This window comes from Anoplophora glabripennis, unplaced genomic scaffold (genome assembly GCF_000390285.2).
Source record: "Anoplophora glabripennis isolate ALB-LARVAE unplaced genomic scaffold, Agla_2.0 scaffold63, whole genome shotgun sequence".
NCBI classification, from domain to species: domain Eukaryota; kingdom Metazoa; phylum Arthropoda; class Insecta; order Coleoptera; family Cerambycidae; genus Anoplophora; species Anoplophora glabripennis.
Genome location: NW_019416222.1, coordinates 555,736 through 577,356, shown reverse-complemented (window position 1 = coordinate 577,356; position 21,621 = coordinate 555,736). Strand labels below are relative to the sequence as shown.

General features: G+C 32.3%; 1 protein-coding gene across 4 annotated transcripts in view; it reads left to right on the top strand.

Moving 5' to 3' along the window:
* LOC108903722 (MDS1 and EVI1 complex locus protein EVI1-like) overlaps window positions 1–21,621 on the top strand; it is a 314,040-nt gene that overhangs the window by 251,331 nt on the left and 41,088 nt on the right. For all 4 annotated transcript variants that reach the window (XM_018706006.1, XM_018706005.1, XM_018706008.1 and 1 more), the window contains exon 4: window positions 3,254–3,383. In XM_018706006.1, the coding sequence (XP_018561522.1) occupies window positions 3,254–3,383 (130 nt within the window). The remainder of the gene's footprint in view (window positions 1–3,253; window positions 3,384–21,621) is intronic.

The window sequence follows — 21,621 nt, the reverse complement described above, 5'->3', positions numbered from 1 at the left end:
ATATATATAAGTGTTATGGAAAAGTAGTTATTTTCAGAACTGTGTTTTAAATTTTCAGTTTTTTTTTTTGTTTAATTCGAACACGCTGGATTAAAAAAGAATAACTAAATACTTAAGTTACCCCGGCTCTATATTTCCGCAACTGATTACCTACTCGTGAATGCTAGGAATATCAGCAAATAAACGTTCATGTTAATTTGCTAAAACTGTCTTTCATTACATGTGGATTAAAATCTTTGGATAATTGATTATTTGGGAACAGAGCAACAACGATAATATATAAAATATTTATATATTTACAACTCTTTAACTTAGAATTAATTTATTATAAAATTTAGCAAATTATAATTTCCTATAATGTTGCATTAGGTACATCTGATAAAATTTAATGTTGAGGACAATTATTTCCAGCCTATTTGTATAAAGATCCAATTTTACAGCTGCACAGTTACAGAAGAATCCCTCTTAGATGGAACATCCTGTATATAGCAATTTTTTTAAGATCACTCATTGCAGAAAAAATCTGGAAAAGTCATCCCCTTGTAGTGCTCCTATTAACATTAATTTCCTATTAATTAAGAACTATATTTTTTGTTTTGCCTAGATTATTAATTATATTAAGTATATTATAAGGTAAATCGTCTTCAATAACAAATTACGCTCCTGGACAAAATTAACGCACTAACATAAAAAATTTCAGAATTATGTTTTAAATTATTTTGCGTGTCTACCAAGAATATAAATAGTAGCCTTTGGACCTTTTCTGTCAATTCTATAAACAAATTGCATTTGTTTAGCAATTGTAAAGTGACGCTTTTGAGTTAAGCGGTACCCTTAATCATTAATTGCCATAAAATCTGTTGGAAACCGAAATTAATTATTGTTTTTTTTCTGGTTAACGTGTTTATCGTTGTTTGCGTGTTTTGGATATTAACAGAGATAATTTGAAGTTTGAAAATGAATAGTCCAAGGAATTTAACGGAACATGAGTTAGTTCGAGCATTAACATGATGCGGGATATTCTGAGCATTTTATGGCCAACTTATTGGGAGTAAACCATTCGACAGTAAGTCGAGTGATTAGAGGTTTTAATGAAAAGGAAACTTATTGTCGGGGGCCAGGTCAAGGGCGAAAATGATGTATCATTGCAAGAGATAAACGTTTTCTTAGGCAATCTGCTTTAAGAATCTGGTCAATCACTAGTTCGGCCTTAAGAAATGAACTCGAAGCTATCCGAAATATTCCGATTTATGTTCGAACAGTTAGAAGAAGACTAAAAGAAGTTGGACTGGCAAGTAGAAAATCAGCAATTGCACCACTGCTTACCAAACATAATAGAGTTGCCAGGTTGCACTTTACCAGAGATCATCGTAATTGGTCTGTAAACGGTTGGAAAAGAGTTCTATTCACGGAAACTAGGATGAGCCTAAAATCTCCTGATGGTAGCGAACGAGTCTGGCGCAGACCAAGAGAAATATTTGCACAATGCAATATCTCTCCAAAGATTCCATTTGGTGGTGGCTCTATAATGTTTTGGGGAGGAATTTGTTATGACGCTCAAACAGAGTTAGTCCCTACTTGATCCCGATCTATCAATGCAAATTTATATCTGGAGAACATTGTAGTTGAACATGTAATGTAATTTGGTCCTTTTTTGTGAGACAATTTTTTATTTATGCAGGACAATTCTCGACCTCACGTTGCTATAGATATACTGAATTACCTCAATGACGTTCATATACCGTTTATTGAGTGGTCACCAAAAAGTCCGGACATGAATCAGAAAGAACATCTCTGGGACATGCTTAAAAGAAACGTAAGACGTCATATACCTGCACCTGCCAACCTGAGAGAACTCGAAAATGCAGTTCTTACAGAATGTTTTTCAAAATTTTATTAGAAGCATGCCTAGGCATATAAATGCAGTAATTAGAAGTAGAGGAGGCAGCATACGCTAATAATATTCCAATACTTACATTTACAAATTAAATTATATTTGTTTTTTCATTTATGTACTGTTTTGTCTAATTGTTTAGGTATGTAATATTTGTATTGTTACTTATCTCACATGTAGTGTATGATGTAGTTTTCTGTTTGTATCTACCCTGTAATTGGAATTTCCGTAGGGTAGTGTATTGTCTAAATAAATAAATAAATAAATAATTATTCACTTTAGTTAGAAAGAGTTAATTCATAGTTTTCAATAGATAATTTTCTATCTTGCTTTTCTCATTTTTTATAATTTTGTATCAGCTTGAAAATACCCTGAACAAGGAAATACATACATGAATAATGAAATTTTTGGCAAATGTCAGCCAAACACAAGCGTACATTCTGAAGGAAACTGTAATAAATTACACACTTCGTTTATTGACAAAAAACGTTACATCATCATGACAAGGAATTGCGTGATGGGTCCCTACGTTCGAGTAGGCTAACAATGCGATTATTAATTTGTTCCCATAAAATGCTATTTTGATAACGTGATAACCGTGAATGTTTTTATTGTGAGGCATACCCACATACGATTCATGAATCACATAACATTTATTGATCAAATAAAGTGGCTTATCACCTTAATACTTGTTACGCTAAAAACTACGATGACTATCAGGTGTCTTTATAGTATTTTTTAATTGAATTGCTTCCATTAATTTCGTGTTCTGGTAATAACTTAACTGCCTATAGTCAGTTGTCACCTTTCGAACAGTGAAAATTAAGTTAGCCATACACTATGGGCTTAAATATGCCTAGATTTTGTTTTTCTTTACACCAAATGATGCATCTTTGTCGTTTCTTATTAACCGATGAATTTGTTGGTTCGGCAAAAGATATGTAACAGTTGTAGGTATCCTTTTTACAGTAAATAAAGGGATATTTGAAAAAATACTTGCATTTCTCAAATCTCTAAAAAATACAATAAAAAATAACAAAATACTATTTAAGGTGTTTTTAGCGACGCCTATATTTTAGACACGAAAATAAGATCCTATTCAGGTTTGGCTGTTCCAAAAACCAAATTTCATTGAAATATTGATGTGACGGAATTGTCGAAAAATTTGAAATAAAAATAATTTTTTTTAAGCTCAAATCTTTTTAAGAATGCAGTTTAATACCGGGGTGAATTTCTTTGGTTTAGTCACGAGAATCTTTGGTGCATTAGGCAATCCAGAATCTGTTTTGATATTATTAATAAATATTTAACAAAACAGAACAGAAAATAAGATGCGTTTTAAAGATGTCCCATTTTCAGCTTTGGTATGAAACATTTCAAGACATTCCTTCTGGCACTGAGCTGACGCTGAGTCCAAGAGAACCACTGAACCTTCAAGATATGTTTGCCGATTCCACATCCGCTGATGAGAGATCCGACAGAGAAACAGGTAAATAATAATAATGAAAATAATATGCTTTTATGACCGTTAAATTTACAATAAGTCCTAAAATAACAATTACACTACAGTAAAATGTAAAGTTCGGAGGTCTAAAAGCTTCTGATTTTCCACCGTACCTACCTTGAAAAAAAAAAGGAAAAATAAGATAAATACAGAAAATTAAACATACATTTGTAAATATCCACAAAATAAAGAGAATGTAGTAAAAAATTATTTCCATTATTCAATTGGTGCGAAAACATCGAAATAAAAATGGAAGTCCCAAAAAATCTTGAAATAAATGTCATGGATATGAATTGCTTCCAAATAATTTGGACTGACTCCAACAAGACTTTCTTTGTTGTTGCACTTACACTTTGCTTTTCTTGTAGCGAACTCTTTTCTTTTCGAACGACTTATGCAGCTGGTTTCTCTTTCTCTTCTGTTTATTCTGATTTGTTTCTCTCTTCAGTGTCCAACAGAAATCTGCCATCATGTTGATATCCCATCTTCCTCGGTGTCGATTTTCCATTTCACTTATATCTTGATTAAATCATTCTCCTTGTTCTTCACTGTAGTCTCCAATGTTTTGAAGAAATCAGTCAAGGTGAGAGTGTAGGAAGTGCAATTTAATATTCATCAAGCAACCTAACTGTTTAAAATTTTCTCTTCAACCAAATTTTCTTAATTCACAGTCTTCTCATTTCCTGAAGTTCTTGAAACTTTGCCTTGCTGGTTTTTCAGTGTCATTCATTCTTGTAGCGAAATTTTCGTTTCGAAAAAGAGTACGAATTTGAGGACTATCAAAAATACCTTTTTTCAGTTTCGCATGACTTATCGCTGGAAACTTCGTTCCTAAATATTGAAAACAGTCACCATCTTTGTCCAGAGCTTTGACAAACTGCTTCATGAGACCAAGCTTGATATGAGGAGTAAAATTTGTGAAGGTTCAATCAGTGGTCTTTGGTCTACGCATGATGTTTCTCGACCCTGGATGAAATTCCTATAAAAGGCTATTAATTATATCCAAAAAACAGGGTTAAAAGGAACTATGGCGTTCAAGCAATTTTATTGTATGCATTTTACATGAAAAAACCGCGGAGTGCTATTAAATTAGGGGGTGGAAATTGGAGATAGGAGTGAAAATGCACCCCTTTCAGTTTTTTTATTGTAGCTCGAAAACGAAGCAGAATTTCGTTATAGCTCATAGGGAAAATTTTGTAGAGTATTGAATTTCCCATCGAAATGGCTTATTTAAAAAATTTAAAAGAAAAATTTTGTGCAAAAAATCGTAAATCAACCATTTGAGAAAAAAGCAAAAAATTGGATTTTAAATTTTTTTACTTTTTTTTAAAACCGCGGGGTGCTATTAAATTAGAGGGTTGAAATTGAAGATAGGGGTGAAAATGTACTTGTGCAGTTTTTTAAATATAGCACGAAAACGAAGCAAAATTTCGGTATAGTTCATAGGAAATATTTTGCGGAGAATGAATTTCCCATAGAAATGGCTTATTTAAAATATTTAAAAGAAAAATTTTATGTAAAAAAATCGTTAATAAACAATTTTAAAAAAGCAAAAAATTAGATTTTTTTGACCCTAAGTAGTGAAAATCTTTATTTATTATTAACTAGTAAAACTTTTGAAAAATTTTTTTATTAAGTAACGAACCAATTTGTTGTAAAGATAATAAGAATTATAATCGTTAAAAACGACCAAAATCTAAAAAATATTTAAGTTTGACCGATTATAACTCAGTCAATATTAGTCCAAAACCTTTTGAAAACGCATCATTTTGAAGGGAATCTCATCTACTTTTTTGGACAGCAATTTTCTTTGCCTACTTCCACTAAAAAAAAATATAGTCAAAGAAGTAAAAAAATCAAAAAATCTTATATTTTGCTTTTTTTAAATTGTTTGTTACTTAAAAAATTAGATTTTTTTGACCCTAAGTAGTGAAAATCTTTATTTATTATTAACTAGTAAAACTTTTGAAAAATTTTTTTATTAAGTAACGAACCAATTTGTTGTAAAGATAATAAGAATTATAATCGTTAAAAACGACCAAAATCTAAAAAATATTTAAGTTTGACCGATTATAACTCAGTCAATATTAGTCCAAAACCTTTTGAAAACGCATCATTTTGAAGGGAATCTCATCTACTTTTTTGGACAGCAATTTTCTTTGCCTACTTCCACTAAAAAAAAATATAGTCAAAGAAGTAAAAAAATCAAAAAATCTTATATTTTGCTTTTTTTAAATTGTTTGTTAACGATTTTTTGCATAAAATTTTTCTTTTAAAATTTTTAAATAAGCCATTTCGATGGGAAATTCAATTATCTACAAAATTTTTCCTATGAACTATACCGAAATATTGCTTCGTTTCGTGCTATATTTAAAAAAATGTAAAAGTGCATTTTCACCCCCATCTTCAATGTGAATCTTATTTAATAGAACTCCGCGGTTTTGAACATCCTTGAACGACTTATTTCCTTCCTTTTTTGCAAAAAATTAGAATTAAAACGTAGGGTAAACGCCACGAAAATCGAAAAATTGGCTAATTGTTAGTTTGTGCGGCCATATATCAGTCAATTTTCATCCAAAAATACTTTACAACTTCTTATTTTGAAGGAAATTTTATCTAGTTTTATTTTTAAAGTAATGCCTATACCTATCTTTACTCAAAAAAAACTATAGGCAAAAAAGTAAAAAAAAAAATAAAAAAATCGAATTTTTTACTTTTTTTCAAATTAACGATTTTTTGCATAAAATTTTTCTTTTAAATTTTTTAAATAAGCCATTTTGAAGGGAAATTAAATGTTCTAAATAATTTTCCCTATTAACTATAGCGAAATTTTGCTTCGTTTTCGAGCTACAATTAAAAAACTGAAAGGGTGCATTTTCACCCTTATCTCCAATTTTCACCCTCTAATTTAATAGCACTCCGCGATTTTTTCATCTAAAATGACCATTTGAACGATTTATGTAATAAAATATTTTGAACGTCGTAGTTCCTTTTAAAATCCTATAATCAATAGCCTATAAACATAAGAAGCAAAGATGTTTTGTGAACCCTGCCTGATTCCTGGCCGCATACTTTCCGTGATGTTCTCAGTAGTTTATTTTCTCCTACAGTCCCTCATCTTGATTACTTTCCTCAAAACCTTGGAGACAGCTAATAGACTTCAGACTCCATTTCAGTGTATCAAAATGCATAAGAAACACACTTGATCAAGGTAAGAAAAATCGATTTTTTTTGCGCTCACTATCGCGATTTTTGGCAATTTTTCGCTATTTTTGGCGATTTTTCAGTTTTATTTGGTGACTTTTGCAAAATCTGGAAGGAATGCAGCTTAAAATACTTCAAGTTTGTATAAGCACATAAAAATATATAAGAAACCACTTGAGCAAGTTGAGAACAAATTTTTTATATTTTTTTTGCCATCACTAACGTGATTTTCGTCGACTTTTCACTACAGTTTCCAGTTACTCAAAATTTTGGCGGTGTTTGACCTTAGATGGACTTCAGATTCGGATTCGGTACGTAAAATACATAAATACATAAATCTTAATGGGTCAAATCAAAGGTACAGACCATTTTTTTTTGTGTGTCGGTGTAAATAATTACGTGACAAAAATCAGGACATACTTATTTAACATCAGCGTTACTTTTAGTCAATCAATCGATGCATCAGACATCATCGAATGTTGCCAGTTTGAATCTGAAATACGTCCCAAATACTATAAGGTCTTCGTTTCTGTTGACTGCCTAGTAATTATTATTAAATCACTCCAAAAAACGTTAACCCGTACACCCCGACATAATTTTCCTAGCCCCGAGGGGCCGAAAGCATCCTGTACATAATAAATCACCCCATAGATTTGTGCCAATTACCACGTCAAGCCAAGTCAAAAGTTTGGAAAATTCACCGGCATCTGGCCGGATACGGTCACCTTCTTCCGGTATATCGGGTAAATCGTTGAAAAAAAATCAGAAGCGGAATAGGTCGCGTGTTCCACGATTGGACGCGCGTTATTAGATGGCATTTCTTGGGTTTAATAAAAGGCGGGACGTGTGCGGGGGTTAAGTGAACCGGCGCGACGTGGTATTGTTTCATAAATCCTTTTATGCACAGCCGGCTGAGTCTTGTCAATGTAATAATCACGATAGCCAGATAGCCGCGGTTACTACGGCTGTAGTGCTTACTTCCGGTAATGTTATAAAAGCAGGAAGAGATTACGATGCAGGCGGGTTCATTTCGCGTTTGCCTAGATGTCCAGATTAAAAATTTCATCCTCGTGGAAGATATATGGCTTAGAAAGGGGAATAGGAAGTTACTGTCCTTTATCAATATGATATTGGCCAAAAGGAATAGTTGCATTGATTCCAAATATAGATATAGGCTGCGTAAGTCTATTATTAGAATTTATTACAGTTGCTTATTTAAAATCACCGTTGCTCAACAGGTAGAACACAATTAAAGTGTAAGGAAGAACAAACATTACACATATATGTACTACTAAAAAGAGAGAAAAATAAAAGAACAATAAGAAAATTAAAATATATAATACTTATTAACAGAGCTCGGAACTCGGTCGGATGATCATAGCCGTCGCGTCGGCCTTTTGCTACAGCGCACCGTACGAAACCGGTAATAGCGGCAGTTATTAGCTTCGCGTTCCATTAATATTCTAATATGTCAAACGCGCCTTTCTCTTATAAAGTACCCAAATTTATTTATTTTTATTTATACCTACCTGTGTATTTATCTGTGTACGACAGGCACGCCTATGACTAGCCGACGAAAACCCCGAGCTTTACTTATTATTAATACTAGAAATCAAATTATTTTATTTGTAGTATACATTGATCAGTTTTCAAAAACACAATATACATTGAAAATATGCAAGAATGCAAAGCATTAACTAAATGAAACTAAATGTAACAAGCATTTATTAGAAATTTATGTACAGGGCTCTTTACGGTAAGTGGCCTATTAAACGTTTCAGAGGAACCAAAGACAATATGACTCTGAAATTTTGTTTACTAGGGTTTCCAGATATGTTCTCTGCAATGACAATAATGCTGTCAACTTCGTTATTTTAAATGGAACACCCTATATATTATTGCATTATCGACAAGATAAATTAAAAATAAGTCAAAATTGTTAAAGTTTTCCTGTACCTAAATCTAATTATTTTCTAGATAACCGACATTTTATAAAAATTTTGGCAGATGCAAACGTTTCGAAAATTCCTTATATCTTTCTTCGTTCTTGGAGCTTTCACTTGCTTTTCGGAATACACAAAGAACATAAGATGCATTACCTTCCGCTATCAAAATTACCTCAAGAAAATTATACCCATTTTTACGTTACTTTTTGAAAACCGTCAAAATTTTTTAAATTCAAGTGGAACACCCTGTATCTTTCTACATCATATTATAGAAAATCAAGTTTTCTTTTCACCAATATCGCCATTATAGGGATTACAGTATCAATTTTCTCAAATATTTGCGGTTTACTTACATTCTGAAGAATATTACGTCAAAAATATCATCAAATGTCAATCAAATATCATCAAAGGCATTGGTATTGTCATTCAGTATTCTACAAGTATCAAATATTTACTTGACAAGAAAAATGCAAAATAATTATTCTAATGAAGATATTTTGAATTCTTTTTATATCCATTCACCGCGAATCAAAATTATTAGCTGTATTTCTATGATTTGGTATTTTGCAACTGAACTGAAACTGAACAATTAATGAAATAATTTCGGTTGGTTTTCTTAGAATTTTTCTCTAATTTTTAATGTTGTCGTAAAAGTTTTTAAAAATAGCAAAGACAATAAATGAGATAATTTCAAATAACTAATAAATGCATTATAATTTTATGATATTTGGAATAAAGTTGAGAGGATACTATAATTTAAAATTTTGGTTACTTTATATTTCTTTGTTTTCTTAATGAAAGGATGCTTATTTACTCTTTTTTGTACTTGCAGTTGTTAACAATAGTATCCCAATGGAAGGAAATCTTATTAGGTATTATTTTTGTGTAAATACAGGGTCTTTCATGTAACCCGTTTATTAAAAGTTTTTAAACTTCTTTTTTGACAGCTCTATGGGTTCAATTCAATCTTTTTAAATGAAATATTTTCAAGCGTGGGGTACTTCCGGTTTCGCCAGAAGTGACGTCATATCCGTTATTTTAAATGGAATAGATACCCAATTATTTATATTATTTATTGACTCTAGAAGTTATTTTGAATACCTTTTGCCACCACATTCATGCCCTGAAAATTGATGGTTTTCAAGATATTTAAATTTAGATATGTAGAACATACAGGCGTAATTTGAATTGGAGATCTTAAAAGGCAATCGAGATAATAGTAAATTTTTTTTTAGTTTTAACTTCGACACCCGGCTTCTTAAAAAAGAAGCACCTAAATGAAGAATGGTTTATTAAAAATTCTATTATTTTCGTCCTAGATCTGTGGTTAACGGATTATCTTACTTTTGTATGGTACCCTGTATATTCAGCAATCAGTGTGTTTACTCAACTTTGAACAAACTAATAGAACATTGTGTAATCTTGACAGGCAATGTTAAAAAAATGGAAAAGTGTAACATATATTAGATAGATATCAGCGGTGGAACTTGTAACGAAAGTTCTACATTTGTATAAGTATACTTCTACACATTAGTTTTACATTAGCGCTCTTATGTGATAAATAATTTAAATAAGTGAAGTGAAGTTAGCTTTCCCAAGATAAGTTTAAATAATTAATATGAGATCTATTAATATTTCATCAATGTCGTCGAAAGTAGTTGTTTGCAATTTAATTAATTTAATTTAATATTGGTAATATTTTTGATTTACAATTGACTGCATTTCTAAAATCGTCAATTCTAATATTCACAGATCGAGAAGTCTCCCCAACATAATGTTTATTGTATTCAGAAGGTATGCTATAATATAGAAACGCAGTAATAGGAGATCTAGGAGTAATCGATTCCAAAGTTTGTCCAAATTCTGCTGTAACGGAGTTTTATTGTTGTAGAATAATTCAAGAAGCTGGGGGTATACAGGGTGTATCTAAATAACACCGAAAAAATTCAAGGGGCGATTCTCCGATGAAAATTAATAGGGGTCTTTGGTATAAAATTTTTTAAAAAACCCTCCCCTGAAAAGTTACGCCCCTCCTAAAATTACAAAAAAAATTGTTTTTCTTTTTAATCTTCCACGTACATCAAGCTAAAGAAACCAAACTTGGTGAACATTATCTGTCAATAAAACTACACTTTTTGAATTTTTTTCAACCCTGAACTATTTTTGTAAGGGGTTGAAATAATCAACCCCTATGACATTTTTTCTTATAATTTTTTTTTCGATAAAATTTTTTCCTTTTAAAAAATATGTCTAAAAAACCCCATTCATTTACTAACTTTTTGATCTCTTCAAGTTTCTTCGAAAAGTTAAGGATTTATGACAAAAAAAAATAAATGTATTGTAATGTATTTTTAAAAAGATGAGCTGTTTAACGCGAGTGTATTTTGCCGAAAGATCTAGTGGCCTGTTCTTTACAATGGAATCCGTAGAAACAAATGTCAATGTCATTTATTGTCATATTAAATAACATTTTATTAAAAAACACTCAACCAAATAGTTGACCTATGATTCTACTAGGCTAAGAAGTTTGGAACTTAGACTAAAAGTGAACAAATGATGAATAATGTTATAACAGTAACAAAAAATAAAAATCTGTCGGATATTGACAATACAATCTACAAAAAATGTTGAAAATGATTGCCTTCAGCTTCAATACAAGCATCTACTCTTGTTCTCATAGAATTGCGTATGCGTTCAAATATTCCTGGTGAATTTTTTATCGTTTCACACCCTGCTACAATGCGGTTTCGCAAATCATTGATATCTTCAACTGGCCTTGAGTAGATCAAAGATTTCAGATATCCCCATATGCAAAAATCCAAAGGATTAAGGTCAGGGGAGCGGGCTGGCCAATTTACATATCCTCCTCGACCTATCCATCGATTGGCATACACCTCATCCAAGTGACGTCTTGCACGTATACTAAAGTGGGCTGGTGCACCGTCGTGCATAAACCATAAACGTTGCCTAATTTGAATGGGAACTTCTTCAAGAATAATAGGTAATTCTTCGAGAAGATGACAATATGAGTCACCATCTAATCGTCGTGGAAGAAAATAGGGACCAATTAAATGATCGTCGATAATTCCGAGCCACACATTTAATGAAAATTGATACTGATGATTTCCTTCAAAAAAGTCATGAGGATTTTCCTCAGCCCAAATATGATTGTTACGAAAATTTCTAATACAGTCTCTTGAGAAATTCGCCTCGTCAGTAAATAAAATATTTCTTAAGAACTGCGGCGCTTGGCCGATCATATTAATAAGCCATTGACAAAAAACCACACGTGGTAAAAAATCTCGAATCAGTAACGACTGCACCCGTTGGAGATGATAGGGATATAACTGTTGTTCTTTTAAAATTCTAAAAACTACCGAATGGCTTACATTTAGGACACGAGCTATTTTCCTGGTACTAGTTTCTGGGGATTCCTCAATTAAATTAAGTACGGCTTCATCGACAGCTTCAGTTCTAACTTCTCGGCTACGGCCACAGTCATGACTTCTCTTTTCAAATTTTCCAAGTTCCCGCAAGCGTTGGTGAATATTTGTGAACGTAGTATGGTGGGGTAATCTACGCTCTGGGTACTGTTCAGCATAAAGTCTTTGCGCTTCCAATGCATTACCGTTAGCATACCCATATGTAAAATGCATATCTGCCATTTCTAAATTCGAATAGTTAACCATATTTTCGGTTTATTAACTAATATTTTCTACACAAAATCATGAAACTTGTGAAATAGTAAGAAACAGTAACAATAAATGACATTGACATTTGTTTCTACGGATTCCATTGTAAAGAACAGGCCACTAGATCTTTCGGCAAAATACACTCGCGTTAAACAGCTCATCTTTTTAAAAATACATTACAATACATTTTTTTTTTTTTGTCATAAATCCTTAACTTTTCGAAGAAACTTGAAGAGATCAAAAAGTTAGTAAATGAATGGGGTTTTTTAGACATATTTTTTAAAAGGAAAAAATTTTATCGAAAAAAAAATTATAAGAAAAAATGTCATAGGGGTTGATTATTTCAACCCCTTACAAAAATAGTTCAGGGTTGAAAAAATTTCAAAAAGTGTAGTTTTATTGACAGATAATGTTCACCAAGTTTGGTTTCTTTAGCTTGATGTACGTGGAAGATAAAAAAGAAAAACAATTTTTTTTGTAATTTTAGGAGGGGCGTAACTTTTCAGGGGAGGGTTTTTTCAAAAAATTTTATACCAAAGGCCCCTATTAATTTTCATCGGAGAATCGCCTCTTGAATTTTTTCGGTGTTATTTAGATACACCCTGTATATCTGGCAGGGATATGCTGGAGCAATCCTCAAAATAAAAAAAGAAAAAGTCAATAATACAGTATTATTTCATTATATATTTTTTGTCTTATGGATTCTAAAAAGAGTTGTATCGATTAAAAGAAACTAATTTCCAATAATAAACCTATATTCACAATAATTACAGTGTTACAAAAAAGTGACCACTGAATCCAAACTTAAGTCGGCATTTCCGAATCAATTTGTTTTGATCTTAACATGAACATATACCGATAAAAGCGATTTTCGAGTATACAAACTGATTTGATTGACTGGAAAAATATTCGAATCCATAATCCCATTGGATTGGCTAGGGTGACTTCTAATACATTTCTTTATGCTCCAGACACCAAATGAAATAGTATTTTACTGACTGTAATTGATAATCGTTTTTGCGATTAAAATCGTTCAAATAATGTGACTACTATGGACTATAGAGTTATGGGGTTATAGGATCATGAGGTTATGGTGCAATGAGATCATGAATTCCAATGTTTTTCCAATAACTGACTACTAGGGTCGGTTTGAAATCTCGTAAAAATGCTTTCTAGAGAAGATTCTTGATGTTAGAGTGAAAACACGCAATCCGGGAGTTCTTATTTTAAATTTGGATTCAGACCCCAGTTTTTTTTTGTAGCGCTGTGTCACACTCAAGGAATACTGAGTTGGCTTAAAAGTTATATTGAGAATATTATACCGTTTTATTCGCGTATTTCCAAAGGAAACCTTTAAATGTGGATGCCTCTCAAGAATCAAAGAGACATATTTATGCGACCCCTTTGCTTCTACTTGTTTTTTTTTTCGAGCGGAATTATGCAATCAAATCGGTTGATAAAGAAAGTAAAGCTATGCACGAAAAAAATAACCCTTAATGAAACCGTCCAAATAAATGTATCCAGTCACCTCGTCACAGCTACAATACGGCCAAACACGTTCATCAATCACACGGTTACCACCCAAACATAATATGACCCTAAATAGTTTATCTCTAATAGTGACGCAAACGTGCACGCGTAAACGCCGAAATCCGTGACTCGTCCCATCTGTCCGCATCTCATATAAGGGCCGTCTACTATTTCGCATTACTCATAATAAATACCTAGAACCATAAATAATGTTTGACGTCCCGCGCACTGTATGACAACTCCATCCGAAAGGGTGAAATGTCCCACAATAGCCACGATAATCCGTGTAGGCCTCGACACGAATCAGGTCACGTGACCGTTATACACCGCATTCGATTGTTTGTCCGGGGACGCGTGGCGCTCCGTTTCGTAGTTTCGGCTAATGAAATAATGCCCGCTCTAACAGTTTAGGCGCAATGTAAACGTAGTATCGGGATCCAAGGAACTAGAACAGATGGAAGAGAATACATACAGGGTGTCCCACAGTGACGAGACATTAGAATTATTTCAGAGAGCAATAGTGTTTTCGGGCGTGCCATTCTCTATTAAAATAATGACGTCTGGAAGTTGACGTCATCTTCGTTATTTTAAATAGAACACCCTACATATTATTGCAATTTTGGATTCTAGGTCAGTTTTTAGGTAAACTTTCATAAAGGTTTCCAATTCTTAAAGTTAACCGTTTTTGCTATATTTAATTAAAAAAAAAAAAATTAAAAAATCACTGCCTAATTCAAAAAGATGTGTATTTTACAATATAGACTAGGCGGTGTCTGTTTTGGTTTGGGTGAATCGTATATCCACGGAGATTTTTGGCTTTTTGGCTTCAAAATATCACTAGAAATGAAACTTTTTCTATGCGCATAAAAAAAACGTGGGGTTAACTTTTGGCGGCACAATATGTTAAAAAAATTCGAAAAATGTCATATTTTTCTTCCTATTTAATTATATATCTTTTCAAGAGTTCATTTTAGGCGAAAATGAGAGGAAAAAATGTTTGTAATTAAATTTTTTACAAAACATGACTAGTTACAAATCGATTGAATCATGATTATATGGTTAAAATCGAAAAACAATACTTTTTAGGGAATTTTTTGGGGTATTTAAATTGGGTATAGGAGCTTTATACTTGGCTCAAGAAAACTTCATGTTATGTAGAATCATCACACCAAATTTCATCAAAATCGGTGTGATAGATTTTACATAATTTTGCAATCCAGATTTTGAAAAAAAAATTGCAAATTGTATTCAAAATTTTGCACAGCAAAAATTAAAGCCCTTAGATACTTGAAAATTTAATCACATATAGAAGAGCTCTCAAGCTTTCAAACTTTTTTGAAAAATTCGAATCCATCAATTAGGAGAGCTCTGGCGCTTGTTTAGATATTGATCGAATTTTTGTACTTATAAACAATTAGAATAAATTTTTTAAAGCAGGTTTTAAAAGTTCTTGGACGCTTCTATAAAAAAAACAGATCGATTAGTCAATTAGTTACGTAGTTATAGCCGATCAAAATTAACCGTCATTAACACTAAATGTACTGGGTCATCCGGGCTAATTTTTAGAAAAATACCTTTGGTATTCCGAGTACTTACCATGTCTAGGTTTGCAATACTTTTCTTCATTGGCAACCTACTTTAAAACGTGTTTAAAGTTATTTATGCAAGCGAGAAATTCAAGAAAATCGTACGGATGGTGGTGGTGGTGGGGGAAGCAGAGAGCGCGGCCGCTTCGGCCTGCTCGAAATTGAATCGAGTTCAAAACTGCGATACGCTTAAAAATGTTTAATATCTCACCTTCTAGAGGTCCGATTTTGATGATTTTTTTTTAGTTTTAGCGTATTTTCAAATGCCTATCGTTAATAATTATTGGCCTTTCAACAATCCGATAGTTATTTATCTTTAAACTTTCTTTACTTATCAACTTTATTTTTCTATTGTATCAAAGGTAAGTGCATAAACTTATATACTGTTTATCAAAGATCGAAAACAAATTTATTTAAATATTCTGAAATTGTTTAAACAACAATTATTTTTAAAATATGACGAAAATTAGTAATATAATGGGTTAATTTCTCATTTGCTTATATTTTAAACAATAAATAATATTGGAATCACAAAAGTAATTATGATTAAATTAATAAATTAATTATAAAAATCAATAAGTTTTAAAACCTGCATTAAAAAATTTGATTTGATTGAATACTCAGGAAGTTATTCTAATTGTTTATAAGTACAAAAATTCGACCAATGTTTAAACAAGCGCCAGAGCTCTCCTAATTTACGGATTCGAATTTTTCAAAAGAAGTTTGAAAGCTTGAAAGCCCTTCTATATGTGATTAAATTTTCAAGTATCTAAGGGCCTTGGTTTTTGCTGTGCAAAATTTTGAAAATTTGCAATTTTATTTTTAAATTTGGATTGTAAAATTATTATGCAAAATCTATCGAACCGATTTTGATGAAATTTGGTGTGAAAATTCCACATATAAATGAAGTTTTCGTGTACCAAGTATAAAGATCCTATACCCAATTTAAATAACCCAAAAAAATCCCCTAAAAAGTATTGTTTTTTAACCCCATTTTTGCGATTTTTTCGATTTTTACCATAATAATCATGATTCATTCGATTTGTATCTAGTCATGTTTTGTAAAATATTTAATTACAGACATTTTTTTTCTCTTTCATTTTCGCCTAAAATTAACTCTTGAAAATATACATAATTAAATAGGAAGAAAAATATGACATTTTTCGAATTTTTTTAACATATTGTGCCGCCAAAAGTTAAGCCCCCGTTTTTTTATGCGCATAGAAAAATTTTCATTTCTAGTGATATTTGAAAGCCAAAAAGGCAAAAATCTCCGTGGATATACGATTCGTCCAAATATGGCTTTTTGAAACAGATACCGTCTGGACTAATAATAAAGTTAAATCGTTCAAATATATGGGGGATATAACTAAAACCCTAAGCTTCACTGCCATAATTTCAAAATGACTTAATTTCATACAGGGTGGTAGAAATTTAATGCCGAATTTAGTCAACTTTAAACCATCTTAACTTATTTTTTTTTTAAATGGAACACCCTGTATATTTTTTCGCAACCTAATGAACAATTTTGTTCTCTTTCGAATGGTATAATAGTTCTCTATACCTGTCTCTTCTGGTTTTTAAGGTATTTACTGTTTTTCGTGCAGTGAACGGATATCGCATAATTTCTTGTGAGGGATAGCTGTGAAATTTTTAGTGGAACTTCAAAACAAGCACCTAATCTGTCACCAGTTTATTGTTGTCAATTTTACACATACAGTGAATGTTTATTTGAGTATTATTTATTGTTAAAGAATGGAAAACGTTAACATTTATTCTAATGCTGACATTCTAAATTTATTATTTATTCATGGAGAGTGTCACAAAATAATAAATAGGACTTGCAGGGTATTTAACGAGAGATAACCTCATTTACCACCAATGTGTAGACACATTTTACGAAGAATTTTAAGAAATCAATTAGTACATGGTCGAATTTCTGCACATAGAATTTTGCCAAAGCCGATAACTTTAGATGCCAATGTTTTGGCAAAAGTTATATCCTGCTATTTCACTTTTTCAAGAACACATGGAACAACCTCAACTGGATAAATAGCGCCAATAAATAAACAGCACTATCGTTAGAAAATTCAAACTTATACTATATTCAACAATTTTTTGTGCTGAATTAATTTATGTAAGGAAAACTATAGTATTGCATTTACAATTTTTGAGAAAAATCCATAAAACGGCATTCTTTTGAAATAACGCCATCCGGTTTCCATGTTCAGGTATTACATTACGCAGGTATTACACTATGGGCTATTGATGAGCCAATCCCTAAAAAAATTAATTTTTCTGATCAGATATTAGGAGTTTCCTCTGCCCTTTCTGTAGAGATAGAACAAAATGTCAATTACAAAAGTTATGCGCAATGAATCCGGCTATATTTGTATTATTGCCTGAATAGGAAACATTTCTGAGAAAAAATTCAACTCTATCTTGGTATGTAGATTGCGCCCTCTAGCGGCCGAGCTAAGAACTTTAAAACTATTTCCAGTGATTTCTCTTGGATTTATTCTTCAAAATTTTTTCCCCGTATCTGTAGGGCCTATACTTTCTCTAATACCGTACCTCGCCGACCTTAGTAGGACACGGTGTATAAAGAAACTAGGTACAGTCTGATTGTTTTCAAATTTGGAAGGAAAGTAAATCTTAAATGTAGAAGCAAATGGGGATATTAATGGTAAAATAAAATGTCACTAGATATAAAAGGTTTAAAAGGTATAATAAAAGCAATAACTGACTTGGCTAAAATAAAATAACTGATAATACTTCATTTATACAGGGATGACCAGAAGTACGGAATAAAGTTCATATCTTTTGAATGAGTTAATTTTTTTTTAAAACGCCGAAACACGTTAACTGATTTTGATTTTTTCCCATCTTTCGGTTATATAATAATTAATTTGTCTTCAACCCCCTAACCCCCAGCTACCCCTACTTTTTTTTCAAATGGAAACATAAGGCATGAGGGGGCTCGTTGAAAAGCTTATAGAAAACCGAATGCAGCCATACCAAATAAACAACTTTTATTTTTTCAATAACAAGTTTTTTTTCATTTAGAAATTGAAACAACTAGATAATTTATAAAAATAAACTCAATGTCGCAAAAGCTGAAAATGTCCTCCATTCACTATTTGGCATTCTCCAAGACGATAATAAAAGCTTTCCACAGCATTCTGAATTACTTTAGCTGGTAAATTATGCATCTCCGCCCTAATCTTGTTCTTTAAATTCTCAATATTATCCGGTCTGTCCTGGTAGACTCTTTCTTTCAAATATCCCCAAAGAAAATATTCCAGGGGTATTAAATCGGGGGATCTTGGCGGCCATTCAACTGTCCCCCGTCTACCAATCCAGCGATTTGGAAACACTTCATCTAAGTATCTTCCAACATCAATACCAAAATGTGGGGGAGCGCCACCTTGTTGGAACCAAATTCTTTCATTCGGTATATCTGGATCAATTTCACGAGGGAAATTCACAGCTAGAGGTCAAATGTTAGGAAATCCAGGTAGCGTGCGGCAGTAAGATTTTCTTCAAAAAAGAATGGGCCCAAGATTCTGTTGTTGATGATACCTGCCCATACATTAACTTTTTGTGGATGCTGCGTATGCGATTCACATGTCCAGTGTGGATTTTCCTGGGACCAAAAGCGATAGTTGTGCCTGTTAACCACTCCATTATAATAAAACGTAGCTTCATCCGAAAAAAGTACGTCTTGTTGAAAACCATTATTGTCGTTACACCGTCTCATCATTTCCTCACAAAATTGTAATCGCCTGTCATAATCGTCTTCCAAAAGCTCTTGGACAAGACATACCTTATAGGGGTGGTATTTCTCATGTTTCAGAAACATTCGAATTGCAGTTCGAGAAGCATCGTGTTTGCGGGCCAATGAAACAGTTGAGGTATGAGGATTTTCAACAAGTTCTAATGCAATGTCTAATTTATTTTCTTCATTCAAAGCAAGTTTGTTAAATATTTTACTAACTGTCCTTTGCGAGATTTGGTTTTCGGGATATTTCGCATTAAATAAATCGCGCACTTCAGCCTGACTTCTTATTTTGTCTCCACATCCAAGCAATATCAAGATTTCGATGCGTTGCCTTTCCGACAATAGCATTGCGATTCAGTAAATAACTTGATTTTGACACAATAGTAACGTTTCGAACTCCAATTTACAACTAAAGCGAAAAATTAACCAGAAAGCGTGGCAAGTAAGTGGTGCCAAAAAAACGCAACATAAAAAATATATCTTTTTTGCGTTAGCAGTGATAGGTACAGTTTCAAATTCTTTATTTTATTCTGTGCAAATTCATGGAGGATAACACTGAAGATAATTAAATTTTATTTCTCTTGTTAAGTAGGTGTTTTACACAACCCTAAAAACCTTGCTATTGAAAAAATAAACCTTGTTTATATGGTATGGCTGGATTCGGTTTTCTATAAGCTCTTCAACGAGCCCCTTGATGCCTTATGTTTCCATTTGAAAAAAAAAGTAGGGTTAGGGGACTGAAGAAAAATTAATTATTATATAATCGAAAGATGGGAAAAAATCAAAATCAGTTAACGTGTTTCGGCGTTTTAAAAAAAATTACTCTTTCAAAAGATATGAATTTTATTCCGTACTACTGGCCATCCCTGTATATGTATTTCGTTTTTGTACATGACGGTTGACTGACTATGCATTGTGCTGGGTCAGGTATTACAGTGGAACAAACTCCAATGATGTGTAGTTTAATATTTTTAAATAACTTACACTTCCCTTTTTGCACAAAATACATAAAAATTTACAAATTATTAAATTCCTAGTCTTGTAAATCAATACAAACATTTACAACCTTCAGTCTTTCCTGTTGCACCATCATAATATTAATAAATTTACCTGAACAAATTGTCCACGGCCAGCAGCGGTCCAAATTGAATTATCACCTGATGATTATAATTATACCCAACCACACAATCTTCCTATATCGTTATTTTACGGTACACTTACTCCAGTTCTGGTCCGGAGCCCCAAACAGGTGTCTGTCGGCGGGACTCCCACGAAGAAACGGTAAGGTACGGCCCATAAGGTACGAAAATGGAAATTTTAACGTTTTATTTAATAACGCGTGGGAATTGGGAACATCCGCGGCTTCTGGAACTTTCGGCTATGCACGTTTATTTGATTAGCACGCTTTGCTGGGTGTGAAAATGGGAGTTTAATTGGCTTTATTAAGTTGATTATGGTTTAATTGTTCGCGTATGATGTGTTAATCTGTAGGCGTGAACGAGGTTCGTTTTTAAATTGTGAAGAAAATACCTACCGAAAATGATTTGGGCTGATGATTCTGCCGTATACAGGATATACTTTAATTTTGTAACTTCAGGGAAATGTTCCTTGTATTATTTTAGGACAAAAAATCAAGCAGTGGTTTTAATCCTGATTTCCGTGATACAGGGTGTTTCAAAAATAATATATATTTTTTTCTGTTTCTTTGAATACATGTTATATAAAGATTAGTTACTGATTTCTCTAATTAAAGACAAAAAGTCCTTGAATTGGTATTAACCAATGGTGGAGATGCTGAGAGTCACTAAAATTGACAACTTGCTTATATATTTCTAAATGTCTAGAAATAATCTATAACCTTACACAGGGTGTTTCTGAAATAAGTACGTTCCTTGATAAGGGTGATAGGGACACGAAAATAAACTTTTATTAAGCAACTGATGGTATAAATGCTTCTGTTTTCGAGAAAATTAATTAAGAAAATTAACCATAAATGTAAGCCGGCTCTGTGCATCTTGTGCACGTGCGTTGTGTGTTGCAGTATTATTTAGCCGGCGTATAAACGTTTTCTTATCAAGAACTAGATATGGTGTTAGTTAATGTACGGAGAATGTCAGTACAATTTAAGTGATATTTGTCATTTTGCGTATTTACACGTATACGGATTAATTTTGACCGTCGTTTGGAGGCATGTCAAAGGTACAGCTGGCTGCCGCACCAACTTTAAATTTGTTTAATCCTTCATGTGAAATTTTTTTTTTTAATTTAAAACGTAAATCATATCTACGCCACTGTAAAGTTTCTATTGTCGTCGCTGTTTGGCACTCTTCTTGAAATTAATAAACTTCCCCTCTATATTTTATGTGAAGCTATTATCCATCGATATCATTTCTATATACAGAAGTTGAGAGAAAATGAAACATAGTAGCAGAATGTAAAAAAAAATCTTAATCTAGTCACACTGTATATAAAATGATAAAAATA